The sequence below is a fragment of the Liolophura sinensis genome, chromosome 6 (genome assembly GCF_032854445.1).
Source record: "Liolophura sinensis isolate JHLJ2023 chromosome 6, CUHK_Ljap_v2, whole genome shotgun sequence".
Lineage (NCBI taxonomy): Eukaryota > Metazoa > Mollusca > Polyplacophora > Chitonida > Chitonidae > Liolophura > Liolophura sinensis.
Genome location: NC_088300.1, coordinates 1,310,511 through 1,325,748, shown reverse-complemented (window position 1 = coordinate 1,325,748; position 15,238 = coordinate 1,310,511). Strand labels below are relative to the sequence as shown.

Here is a 15,238-nt window from a genome sequence, read left to right as displayed (position 1 = left end):
AAAGCAATACATCAAATCTACATCTCGTGCAGATGGAAGAAAATACATTCTGGTGAAGATAGACAACAATAATTCTTAGAATATGACAGGACAGACCATGCACACAAGAAAGATCAGTGGGGTCACATACATCTAAACAGTGTATGTATACTGCTGTGGGGGTCACATACATCGAAACTGTGTATGTATACTGCTGTGGAGGTCACACATATCTAAACAGTACATGTGGGGTGGGATCACCTATATCTAAACAGTACACATATGCTGTGGTGTCACCTACATCTAAACAGTACATATATGCTGCTATGGGGTCACATACATCTAAACAGTACATGTATGTCGCTGTGGGTTCACATTCATCTAAACAGTACATACATGTGTACATGCTGCTGTGGGGTCATATACATCTAAATAGTACATGTATGTTGCTGTGGGATCACATACATCTGAACAGTACATGTACACACATGTATACTGTCCCGGCGATGGGGGGGGGGGGAGGGGGCTGGGGAGACATATATCTCAACAGTACATGTATACTGCTATCGGTCACATACATCTAAAGAGCACACGTATACTGCTGTGGGGTCACATACATCTAAACAGGACATGTATACTGCTGTGGGGTCACATACATCCAAACAGTAAATGCATAGTGCTGTGGAGTCAATACATCTAACCAGTACATTTATGTTGCTGTGGGGTCACATACATCCAAGCAGTACATGTATACTGCCCCAAGGTGGGGGGACATATATCTCAACAGTACATGTATACTGCTATCGGTCACATACATCCATAAAGGTACACACATAGTGCTGTGGGTTCACATATATCTCAACAGCACATGTATAGTGTTGTGGGGTCACATACATCCAAACAGTAAATGCATACTGCCCCGAGGGGGGGGGGGGGGGACATATATCTCAACAGCACATGTATACTGCTGTGGGGTCACATACATCCAAACAGTAAATGCATAGTGCTGTGGAGTCAAATACATCTAACCGGTACATGTATAGTGTTGTGGGGTCACATACATCCAAACAGTAAATGCATACTGCCCCGAGGGTGGGGGGGGACATATATCTCAACAGTACATGTATACTGCTATCGGTCACATACATCCAGAAAAGTACACATATAGTGCTGTGGGTTCACATACATCTAAACAGCACATGTATAGTGTTGTGGGGTCACATACATCCAAACAGTAAATGTATACTGCCCCGAGGGGGGGGTGTACATATATCTCAACAGCACATGTATACTGCTGTGGGGTCACATACATCCAAACAGTAAATGCATAGTGCTGTGGAGTCAAATACATCTAACCGGTACATGTATAGTGTTGTGGGGTCACATACATCCAAACAGTAAATGCATACTGCCCCGAGGGTGGGGGGGGACATATATCTCAACAGTACATGTATACTGCTATCGGTCACATACATCCAGAAAAGTACACATATAGTGCTGTGGGTTCACATACATCTAAACAGCACATGTATAGTGTTGTGGGGTCACATACATCCAAGCAGTAAATGCATAGTGCTGTGGAGTCAAATACATCTAGCCAGTACATGTATGTTGCTGTGGGGTCACATACATCCAAGCAGTACATGTATACTGCCCCGAGGGGGGAGGGGGACATATATCTAAACAGTACACGTATACTGCTATGGGTCACATACATCTAAACAGCACATGTATAGTGTTGTGGGGTCACATACATCCAAACAGTAAATGCATAGTGCTGTGGAGTCAATACATCTAACCACTACATGTATGTTGCTGTGGAGTCACATACATCCAAACAGTACATGTATAGTGCTGTGGGGTCTCATACATCCAAACAGTAAATGTATAGTGCTGTGGGGTCACATACATCAGTATACTGTACATGTATACTGCTGATGTGAAACAGAGACAGGTCTACATTACAATAACTAGCGCAACTGAACACATGTTAACTATTGTAAGCAGGCCACTCAGGCATACACGATTACAGTTATGATAGGACAAAAACTGTCAACATCCCATTGGTACAACTGGTCATTCCAAGGAGATGCAATCATCTGAGATCTTCCACAACACTAAACCATAAAGGCTTTACTGGTTCATTATTTTCCAAGTGTAATTCACGAATGATGTGTCACAAAATCGCAGGAAATCGCACGCAGACTTGACAGAGTTTGATATTAAAATGAAGTGTGATGACTGTTCAGGAGATACTTCTCACATACATGTATATACAACACTCCACAATGGATACATACAGCAAGAGAGTCACAAGTCTGTGAACATGCAATATTGATAACAGACTCCAATGGATACCTTTCTGTCTCTGTAAACTGCAAACTTGTCCTCCAGTGAGTCCTTTGAATTGTGTAAAACATGTTAACATACATGTGGGTTATGCTTGTAACTAAATAGAAAGAGCTCCTATATGCATGACCATATTAAAAAAGACAGGTTATCCACTTCCAGCGCGCACACATGCATACACAAAAAATGGCATGTCAGCATTCTTATATATTAAAGTTGCTATATTTAAGTTAGCTTTTTCCTCGGGATAACCACATGTATATAACATGCATACTAACATTCATCCTTCACACTTAGTAAAGATTTGTACTAACATTCACCCTACACCCTTAATAAAGATTTGTACTAACATTCATCCTACACACTTAGTAAAGATTTGTACTAAAATTCATCCTACACACTTAGTAAAGATTTGTACTAACACTCATCCTACACACTTAGTAAAGACTTGTACTAACATTCATCCTACACCCTTAATAAAGATTTGTACTAACATTCATCCTACACACTTAGTAAAGATTTGTACTAACATTCATCCTACACACTTAGTAAAGATTTGTACTAACATTCATCCTACACACTTAGTAAAGATTTGTACTAACATTCATCCTACACACTTAGTAAAGATTTGTACTAACATTCATCCTACACACTTAGTAAAGATTTGTACTAACATTCATCCTACACACTTAGTAAAGATTTGTACTAACATTCATCCTACACACTTAGTGAAGATTTGTACTAACATTCATCCTATACACTTAATAAAGATTTGTACTAGCATTCATCCTATACACTTAGTAAAGATTTGTACTAACATTCATCCTACACTCTTAGTGAAGATTTGTACTAACACTCATTATTATACACTTAGTGAAGATTTGTACTAAAATTCATCCTATACACTTAGTAAAGATTTGTACTAACATTCATCCTATACACTTAGTAAAGATTTGTACTAACACTCATCCTACACACTCAGTAAAGATTTGTACTAATATTCACCCTATATACTTAGTAAAGATTTGTACTAACATTCATCCTACACTCTTAGTGAAGATTTGTACTAACACTCATCCTATACACTTAGTGAGGATTTGTACTAGCACTCATCGTGCACACTTAGTAAAGATTTGTACTAACGTTTATCCTATACACTTAGTAAAGATTTGTACTAGCACTCATCCTATACACTTTATAAAGATTTGTACTCGCACTCATCCTACACACTTAGTAAAGATTTGTACTAACTTTCATCCTACACACTTAGTGAAGATTTGTACTAGCACTCATCCTACACACTTAGTAAAGATTTGTACTAACACTCATCCTACACACTTAGTAAAGATTTGTACTAACATTCATACACTTAGTAAAGATTTGTACTAACATTCATCCTATACACTTAGTAAAGATTTGTACTAGCACTCATCCTACACACTTAGTAAAGATTTGTACTAACATTCATCCTATACACTTAATAAAGATTTGTACTCGCACTCATCCTATACACTTTGAAAAGATTTGTACTAACATTCATCCTATGCACTTAGTAAAGATTTGTACTAACATTCATCCTATACACTTAATAAAGATTTGTACTGGCACTCATCCTACACACTTAGTAAAGATTTGTATTAGCACTCATCCTACACACTTGGTAAAGATTTGTACTAGCACTCATCCTACACACTTAGTAAAGATTTGTACTAACATTCATCCTACACACTTAGTAAAGATTTGTACTAACACTCATCCTATACACTTAGTAAAGATTTGTACTAGCACTCATCCTACACACTTAGTAAAGATTTGTACTAACATTCACCGTATACACTTAATAAAAATTTGCATTAGCACTCATCCTACACACTTAGTAAAGATTTGTACTAACATTCACCCTATCCATTTAGTACAGATTTGTACTAGCCCTCATCCTACACACTTAGTAAAGATTTGTACTAACATTCATCCTATACACTTAGTAAAGATTTGTACTAGCACTCATCCTATACACTTAGTAAAGATTTGTACTAACATTCATCCTATACACTTAGTAAAGATTTGTACTAGCACTCATCCTACACACTTAGTAAAGATTTGTACTAACATTCATCCTATACACTTAATAAAGATTTGTACTCGCACTCATCCTATACACTTTGAAAAGATTTGTACTAACATTCATCCTATGCACTTAATAAAGATTTGTACTAACATTCATCCTATACACTTAATAAAGATTTGTACTGGCACTCATCCTACACACTTGGTAAAGATTTGTACTAACATTCATCCTATACACCTAGTAAAGATTTGTACTAACACTCATCCTACACACTTAGTAAAGATTTGTTTTTACAATTGATCTTATGACAGCAACATGCAGTGTACATGCTTTCTAGCTGCATTTAGTGTGCTCACCAGATGCATCCAGTTTGCTCGCCAGCTGCATAGAATATATTTACCAGTTGCATTAGATGAGCTTATCATGCGTGCAGTGTGCTCACCAGCAGCCTTCAGTGAGCTTACCACCTACATAAAGTGTACTCCCCAGATGCATACAGAGTGCTCCCCAGTTGCCTTTACGAAGCTTACCACCAACAGACAGTGTGTTCATCACCTGCATACAACATCTCACCAGATGCATTCAGTATGCTCACTAGATGCATTCAGTATGCTCACCAGATGCATTTAGTGTGCTCATCAGATGCATTCATTGTGCTCGCCAGTTACCTTTACAGAGCTTACCACCAACACACAGTGTGTTCATCAGCTGCATACAACATACTCACCAAGTGCATTTAGTGTGCTCACCAGATGCATTCAGTGTGCTCACTAGATGCATTCAGTATGCTCACCAGATGCATTCAGTGTGCTCACTAGATGCATTCAGTATGCTTACTAGATGCATTCAGTATGTTCACCAGATGCAGACAGTGTGCTTGCCAGCTGTCTTTATTGAGATTGTGTGCTGACAGTGTATCTGCAGCCCTTTAACCATCTGCTCCACATGAGAAGACAACTAGATCACACTTATAGGCAAACGCATACAGTAGCTGCTCTACATCCTATGACAGCACATGTGTCAGGTCAGTGATCACCTCACCTTTTTGGTCTGACTGACAGCCGGCAGTTTGGACACCTTGGTCGTTCCTTTGTCCTTTGTACTATTTTTATCCTTCTTCCTGCATTCCTGATGACAAAGAACATTTATAACATTGTTGCACAAATCTTTGCCGGGAGATTTATCCATAACATGAGAAATGTTCTGTCTATACTTAACATATCAAAATAGATCAAATTTAGGGGTTTTCTTACTTCTTCTGTCTAAAAACCACTTGTCACTGAGCAGAGCCAAGCTATTTAATTCTTCATTTCAATACACTGGCTTATGATGGAAAAGTGATCACTGAATAGAAACAGGAAAATACCATGGGCTACTTAGTGTAAACCAAAAACATCAATTAAATAAATAAATAGTGTATACCATAAAAACCTATTCCTGTATTTGAAATAAAAGTTTGTCCATCACAAGTACGTTACTCATTCTGCCAGATTCTTACACTTACATTGATCTGAGAAAGGTGCTTTGAGGTCTTTTGAAGTTTCAGCATCAAAAATGCAATGTTATCGCCTTTATTTTTCTCTCAAAATGCACTTTTGAGGGCAAATACATTAAGAATTGTTCACTGGATTTTGATCTCACAATTCTGGGAAGTTTTCCTTGATCTTCTTCCTCTTTCCTCTCCTGAGAGCTGTCCCTCCTGTCTCTCTTCGTTGTGCTGTCCTTCTCTTCATTCTCATTGCCTTTAGCATCAACACTGTCATTGTCACTCTCAAAGTCATCCTCATATTTGTCCTCATCACCAGACACAGCTCCTTTCCTGGCTTTTCTTTGCTGTAATTATCATCAATGCAGAATCTGTTCTATATATATACCCACTCACTGTTCTACATATTGAACAGGCTAACTTCCATGGTTTCATCAACAAAAGAAATTCCTGCTCATACTCCATGCACACTGAATTTAAGCATACAATATTTACTGGGCAGTGAGTGAGTGAGCTTGGGGTTTAATGTCGTACTTAACAATTTTTCATATGATAACGGAGTCCTTAGAGAGTGTGTATGTGCCTCCTTGTTGTAGGAAGGATTTCCACCACTATTTTATCTAGTGCTCCATCACTGAGACGACTAACTGAAGGCAAGTAAGGGAGCGCAGCCAAATATCGTTAATGAACCAATCATTTGCAACCTGAAAATTTCGCGTCTGATCAGTTTAAAAACAGATCAAGAGGCCTTCCTCACCTCGCGATCTGTTCACGATTGGTGTGAATGGGATTCCGACTGAGACTTTAAGATCTCCGGGCAAACACGAGATCACTGTCGTCAGGAGCAAAGAAAGACGAAAGTAGTTCCACTTGACACCCACCCCACCCCCACCCCCCACCCCGAGAGATGACGAAAGGGAATCTGAAAAGTAATGGCGGGATACCGATATCAATGATCGTGCCCCACTGACTGTTGTTTTGGTTAAGCTATTTGTGCAAATCATACAACACATTTTTCTTTTATTTTTCGGGTTGAACAGAAAAAGTGCGGGTACCGGCAGACCAAATAGAGATGAACATGTAGGATACTATAAATTCCGTGTCAAGTTACATACCAGAGTGCCACTGCCAGTATACATTGGAAGGACAGTTACATATAATAATCTTTGCATAAAAACCTAAACCTGTGTTTTCAGACAGTGTATAAATCTTTCACTTTTCAGGAGTTCTCTATCAGTTGTACAACATATGGTGCCGCTAATGTGGTAGAGCAATCAACAAAGGGAGGTTATAGGCACAGATAACAGAGACAATTTTGCTTGATAGCTTTGTTTTTCATTATGTAATGTTCCGAGAGTTTCATCATTATTTTATTTCGCTTTGTACATTACAGTTGCAGTCAGTCGATAGGAATGGTTAGGTAATCCATTCAGAGTTCAGAAAGTCACTTTGAACCTCGAATGATACGGCTTAGAGTTTGTAAAAATTAATGTAATATAAAGTATTATACATAATGTTCAATTTATTTGCTCTTTATAGCAAACTCCTCTTTCAGGTGTGCTTCACCTGGTGTGTGAGTGAGTTCAGTAACTTATCACACCTGCTGATAAAAGGATCACAGGCATGACAGAATTTAATTTCCAGGTGTTAATCCCCTCTAGGAGCACTTGTCACTGATACTGTATATATTGTACTCCATGTCAGTATACTTTCCAAGAAGATAACTACAACTCTGACCCTGAATACTGAATGTTTCCTCTTCATGAAGATGAATTTCCTTCTGTAAAACGTGGCAAGAACAGCGTGATTTCATCAAGGAGAATTCCACCAAACTTAGTCAGATAAGGCCGAGGAGAATTTCTTCATTTTATTACAGGGAACATACCACATGGCAATCCCAGTTTCCACTATCACAAAACAAAACATATTTTTCTTTATTGCTGTTACACATAATCTGCCTGGCATACACCTTTTAGCCCACATACATGTACTTGGCATTTTTTTGAAAATCCCCAGCTAATATTAACATATGCACGAGTGTGTCCTTTACCTGAATTAAGTTGGTTATCACCAAAGTCTTATAGATTATTTATATGCTTTCGTATTCAACAGAAAACTACACTTTTTCACAAAATTTTTTAAATACTCTTAATTTATAATTTAATCACTGCTGCAAGTACTAATATATACAAGTAAATGTTGTAAAAACAAGATAAATTATTACAGATATGGCCAGTTAGGTAATGGGAGTTAGCTATATGGTAAATACACGATCCAGATTTAATTTATTTTATTATAAAGAATATAGCATAAAGTCCCTCAGAACTTCAGTTAAACCAAAACAATTTGCCTCATTACTGATTCACAAATCTGCATGACTGGAGACAAACAGCACACAAACAATTACGACTGGGAATTTGCCATTTCATCATCAGCCACCATATTCCTGGCCGACTGTATGATCTCGGAATATACAGCAAAGCATACATAAAGATCACATGTATTGTTATTGTCTTATTGAACACAAAACAATAGGCGGTAGGACAATTTTTGGCCGTGTACTTCTCAGCCTTCTATATGTCAAGAATTTTAAGATTGGAATCTATGCTTTAAAACAGACCGTGCCAAACAGAATAGAGCATACGCATTACAATAAAATGGGAGATGTAGATATGAAATGTGACTGTTTGTTACTGCCGATGCAACTGACCCAGCGTGGTGCTGCACTGTAGCCCAGTGGAGGCTGCCACACCTTTTCTCATTGCTGGTACAAGGAGATTAATAAAGGTGATGAAGCAATTCTCTGAAACGTGAATACGTAACACCAGAAAACTGCTCACGAAGTGTGACTCGGAGCTGAGCAGACAATGAGTGGTTCAGAATATCATCATTTTGACTGGTCGCCCCTCTTTTCTCATGATTTCAACCATGGCTGACTGACACATGCTTTCACATTAGTATACATGCCATTACACTACCATTACATTAAACTACCAGTAGGTCTTCAATCTGGGAACATTTTCAGTAATTTTAGTTAGTTCAGCACATTTACTGTTACAGCTGTACAATTTATTCCCAGAGCAGTCCGTTAATTTTCATTGATGGTGCACAAACCGGCATATCAAAGCTGGGATATTTTATTCGTCCTGGGCTTCTTCGGGTCACAGAGCTTTGGCTATGTCACTTGATCTCTGTCAAGAAAGGTATGTGATTTTTATTATGTTTATTGTGATTGTGGAGGTAGAGTAGTCCATGCACCGATCAAAAAGTTACTGTGACGTGATCAGAGTTTGGGATTATAGGTCCATGCATGCATGTAGGCCTACTGATATCAGAGTTGTGCTGTTTTCAGAGAGGTCATTATATCACTCTGCGACAGGACAGTGCTCAAGTCTCGTTTGAAATGTGATTTCATCTAATCAAGACCAATCGCGAACTTGTCAAAATTACAATCGTTAAATTTACTTGGAAATGGTGTGAAAGTTGATGTTGCCCTCGAGAATCAATTGTTCGCGATCTTGAAACTTTGCATTTGAAACATTCACGATTTTTGGCTATGTTCCCACAGCCGCCCTGCCTGGGCCATTATATTGATACGTCAACCAGCCGTTGCATGTCCCCTTAATCCTGAATGCCAAGCGAGGAAGTTACAACATCCTCTTTTAATGTCTTAGGTGTGACTCGACCCAGGATTGACCCCCGAAGTGGATGCTCTACCACCTGAGCTGATATATACCGGGGATCCATGCATCCCCGCTGCATACTGCTCATCAAACTGATGCATACATATACACAAGCTCATCAGTAAGAACAGCAATATTTAGATAATTACATATCTATATTTTCATTCTTAACATATCTCATGTGAATCGTCATTAGCAATATCAGCAAATATGTGCTGCAAACCTGTCTTGTCTTTGACAGTCGCTTCTGTCGACGTGGAGTCAAAACATCATCATAATCTTTAGTTTCCTCGGCTCTTCTCTCTAGGATTTCCTCATGACGATGAAAATCATCTTCCTGCAACAAAAGAGAAACTTACTGAAAAGATTACCACCTATTAAAGTTCAGCATCTGGAAACTGGTTTCTGTGTACAGATTACATCCATATACATATAAATACCATTTTGTTATAAAAGGTATCCACACCTACATGTAACTCCATATATAGGCAATTTTTTGCTGTACACTGTCAGACAATAATTCCATATACATGACACAAAGATTCTAAACTTTGACTGCGGTAGTATGCAATGATGTCTGGATAGAGGTGAATTTTTCCCAGGACTGATCTTGATTTGTTGTACACATGTATCTGATGATGTCTGGATACAGGTGAATTTTTCCCAGGACTGATCTTGATTTGTTGTACACATGTACCTGATGATGTCTGGATACAGGTGAATTTTTCCCACGATTGATGTTGATTTGTTGTACACATGTATCTGATGAACTCTTTTTCATGACTGTTAACTTATAATTTCTCTACTTTAAATGGCCTTTTTTCTCCTGTGATTTTAACTGTTCTGTACATCAGATATATATATATATTTTTTGGTACATGTACATTTGTTGACTTTTCTGTATTTCAGATGTACTTTTCACTTTTTTACTTAACATCCGATGTTAGTTGATTATGAAAGTTGGACATGGTACATACCCAGTTTTTTACATGGTAGACAGGGCCAACCCTCTCCAATCGTTTGGCAATACCAAGGTTATCAACAGCAATCTGTTCCAATCGTCGCTCCCGATAAGGCGTATGTAAACTGAAACCCAGTTTATACAAAATAATGCAAAATCATCACATATTGAAAAACAAAACAAATACCTGCTGATATGGTAGACAAATGACAGCAAATGGTTACTTCTCTGCACCTTACAATTATTTTTCAATGCCTAGTACAGGTAAACAGATTTGGAAAATTTCAACAATACAGATGGCAGAGATTAGCTTGAAAAAAGAAAAGAAAAAATTCTGGAGAACAACCATGTTTCCATGGAGATCTAGTACAAAGCTGTAGGTTGAAGTATGCTCTAAAGCAGACACACACCCTGCCTTTCTTATGGGCAGCAGATAGTGATCATAAAACAGTTCACAGCCATCAATATGGTCAGTTACACACTCATGGAAGTCTGCAGTACTACAACATTACTGTTATGTGAAAGGGTCATAATAGGATCTTAAAGGATAAACCTGGTACCTACATGTACCTGTATAGCCATCAGACCAATTCTGTCAGAATCTAATACACCTCTAATACTACCTTTTTTGCTCATAATCATTCCAGTTATCAAGGCGACCTTTGCGTGTCATGATCTTCCGCATCTTGTTCACCAGGAGCTCGTTTTCGTGATCAATGATCATCTGACGCTCTTCTTCCTTCTGTGAACATATCACCACAACATATTACACCACTTACCATGTATCTCAGCCTAGAACAATACATGGATGTGATACACAAAATCTCATCAGCTCCAACAGCATCCCTTATTGTGATGAGATCAGGTACACATACAAAGGAAAAAACACAGAGGCTCATAATACTTCAACTAAAGCTTAAATAACAAATTACAGTTTGATGTCAATATTGATCCATTTACATATACATAGGTGTATAGCTAGACACAGGTATGATTTATTGCCACTCTGACTATCTTTCAGCAATAACTGTGACACCACAGTACTATAGGTATACTTTAGTCTGACACTGGATAATCCTGCCTGAACATGTCAGGCTGAATCATTTATGAACATGGTAATGAGTAGGACAAAACTGGTGAACAGACATGAAGACAATGTCTATACAGAGACAAGGGAACATACACAAGATTCCATAGAAAGGTAAGCTATCACATATATTCCAACTTCAGGGATGTTCCCTTGTAAGATTTGTTATCAATCAAGAGCTGCTGCATGGTCAGCATGACATCGTGATCATAATGCTAACACATGAACCTAATCATGATAACATTGTGATCATGGTGCTGTCAAATGAACCTAATCATGATAACATTGTGATCATGGTGCTGTCAAATGAACCTAATCATGATAACATTGTGATCATGGTGCTGTCAAATGAACCTAATCATGACAACATTGTGATCATGGTGCTGTCAAATGAACCTAATCATGACAACATTGCAATCATGGTGCTGTCAAATGAACCTAATCATGACAACATTGTGATCATGGTGCTGTCAAATGAACCTAATCATGACAACATTGTGATCATGGTGCTGTCAAATGAACCTAATCATGACAACATTGCAATCATGGTGCTGTCAAATGAACCTAATCATGACAACATTGCAATCATGGTGCTGTCAAATGAACCTAATCATGACAACATTGCAATCATGGTGCTGTCAAATGAACCTAATCATGACAACATTGCAATCATGGTGCTGTCAAATGAACCTAATCATGACAACATTGTGATCATGGTGCTGACAGAGGTACCTAATCGTGATGACATGATCATGGTGCTGATACATGTACTCAATCATGACAACACTTTGATCATGGTGCTGACACATATAGGCATCAAAATATGGAACTGCCTCCCAATCCATGGAAAAGATCTATTTATTTATTTATTTATTTGATTGGTGTTTTACGCCGTATTCAAGAATATTTCCCTTATACGACGGCTGCCAACATTATGGTGGGAGGAAACCGGGCAGCACCCGGGGGAAACCCACAACCTCCACGTCTATCAAGCTTTCAGTCACACAACTTATAATGACAGTTATATTCAGACAACTGAATGTACATGCACGCATGTATGCTTTCACTGTGCCAATATCCCATCTCTCTCAACTTTACTTCATCAGAATCTAAATGTGATATGTTCAAACCTAAAATATCCTTTTTTATTTATATTTTGATTTGTTTTTATTTTGATTTGTTTTTTGTTTTGTTTTTTTAGGAAGGGTATTTTTTTATTTTTATTTTCTTATTTATACATAGATGATTTTTATAGAAAGCCTTTTCTTAAGATGTAACACTCTTGCACACATGTGCATTGTTCAAACCTAAGAGGGGATGGGAAAGGGGCCATCTCCCACTCACCTGGTTTTTTCTATGTATATGTGAGTAGTGGGCTCCAGCCAACAGGGGAGCAGAAAGGGGTGAAGTAATGGGCTGTCTCCCACTACCCTACTTCTCCTGCTGGTTGGGACGGCTTCACGGATTGGACTGTCTACTGATTGTCCTGTTGCTTTTTGTATGTATGAATGTATGTAGCTTCATTCTTCAAACTACACAATAGTTTCACTGTAAACTGACCGAGCTGCCTTCGATAAATACAGATATTATAATTATAAAATAACATGATGGTAATACAACAAGACAACAAATTCTGCAGGCACTGTAGTTATGCGGGGTCCTCATGTGACATATTACATGGGAGCACTGTGTCACTGATGAGGTGCTAAGTGAGGTGTTAAGTGCCAGCAGGGGATAATCCATCATGTTATTATCCCCTTTGACACACAAGTACATCTACAGTCTAGTTCTGCTCCTCCCTGGGCTGGGTCTAATACTACCCTCCAGTCACTGCTGGGCATTGTGGCAGAAAGTCATCATACCTATCAGAAGATATTGATTTTACACTGTCATCATAACCTCCATCCATCATGACCTTATCAGCTCAGGGACAGGCTCCTCTGCGGTGACAAAGCTGTTGGTGAGGGATATCTAAAAATTCTTCACTCTCATGTATAATTCCAAAACCACATGTTCAAATCTCGCCAAATGCCAACCATTCTCATTTAACACTGCAAGCGACCTGTTCAATTACCCAAGTCATCTGATATCTTATTCTCACTCTTTTTTTTCGGACAAAAGATTGTTCTGGATACAGAACACTGGCAGTATCAAATGGACAGATGACACCGCACAGTTTACACTGTGTCTCTACAAATGTTAAGATTTATTTATTTATTTGATTGGTGCTTTACACTGTACTCGAGAGTATTTCAAACAGTATAAACAGTAGTGCAGTATAAAACAGCGGCCTCCGTATGATGGAACGAAACTGGGTAGAGTCCAGGGCAAACCCACGACAACCTGCAGTTTGCTGACAGACCTTCTCATGTAAAAGCGGAGAGGAAGCCAGCACGAGCTGGACTTGAACTCACAGCGACTGCATATGTGAGAGGGGTCAATGCGTCGCACTGGCATGCAAACCACCTCGGCTACTGGGCCCCAAATGTTAAAAGATTTCAACCCTGTTTACATGTATACATAAACCCTGGGATAAACAGCTATAGTCTTCACAACTGTTTAAATAAAATGAAGCTGAAATGATTTTCTTAATATCCAGCAGAGAGAAATCTTTGTGCCCAGTTCAATTATCAGTTGATTTTTATTCATAACAAATAGAGCATTACCAATAACACCCAAAGGTTCGACACAAAATTATTTACAGCCAATTAACTTCCACATATTTAATTATTTGCATGAAATGAGAAACAATGGGAGGAGGAAGTGAGTTTAAACTCCACTCGCTAGAAGCTATATCAGTAATATCTGAGACCTTCCATATTTCAACAGCCAGAAGTAATTAGTTCAGTAAGCAGGATGTAGGAATTTATTGTGACCCTTAGGGAAATATACAGCAACACTACCATCCCACTGTTTGTATACCTGATCAATATACCTACAAGCATCAGATGAACTACACGTTCTCCCTGATTTCATCACTATAAAAGTAACACAAGGCTCATGTCTGTGTCATTACTCATCCCACCTGCAACCTGTCTCCAAGGTATGGACAGACTGTGTCAGTTTTTTGCCTCAGTAAAACATTCTGATATGTTTCTACTTGACCTGAACTAAAACCTGAATTTTACATGTCAGAAATTTATAGAAGGTCAAGCATGTATTTTACCTGTCCCAGGTTTATATAAGGTCAAGCATGTATTTTACCTGTCCCAGGTTTATATAAAGTCAAGCATGTAGTTTACATGTCCCAGGTTTATATAAGGTCAAGCATGTATTTTACCTGTCCCAGGTTTATATAAGGTCAAGCATGTATTTTACCTGTCCCAGGTTTATATAAGGTCAAGCATGTATTTTACCTGTCCCAGGTTTATATAAAGTCAAGCAGGTAGTTTACATGTCACAGATTTATATAAGGTCAAGCATGTATTTTACCTGTCCCAGGTTTATATAAGGTCAAGCATGTATTTTACATGTCACAGATTTATCTAAGGTAAACCGTGTATTTTACCTGTCCCAGGGTTATATAAGGTCAAGCGTGTATTTTACCTGTCCCAGGTTTATATAAGGTCAAGCATGTAGTTTACATGTCCCAGGTTTATATAAGGTCAAGCATGTATTTTACCTG

The 15,238-nt window shown here is 38.3% G+C and overlaps 1 protein-coding gene across 2 annotated transcripts in view; it reads right to left on the bottom strand.

Annotated features, from left to right (window-relative positions):
- LOC135466200 (annexin A6-like) overlaps nucleotides 1-15,238 on the bottom strand; it is a 55,716-nt gene that overhangs the window by 19,111 nt on the left and 21,367 nt on the right. For both annotated transcript variants that reach the window (XM_064743599.1, XM_064743600.1), the window contains exons 4-8: nucleotides 11,150-11,268; nucleotides 10,543-10,651; nucleotides 9,789-9,902; nucleotides 6,038-6,229; nucleotides 5,438-5,524 (exon numbers count right to left, since the gene is read on the bottom strand). In XM_064743599.1, the coding sequence (XP_064599669.1) occupies nucleotides 5,438-5,524; nucleotides 6,038-6,229; nucleotides 9,789-9,902; nucleotides 10,543-10,651; nucleotides 11,150-11,268 (621 nt within the window). The remainder of the gene's footprint in view (nucleotides 1-5,437; nucleotides 5,525-6,037; nucleotides 6,230-9,788; nucleotides 9,903-10,542; nucleotides 10,652-11,149; nucleotides 11,269-15,238) is intronic.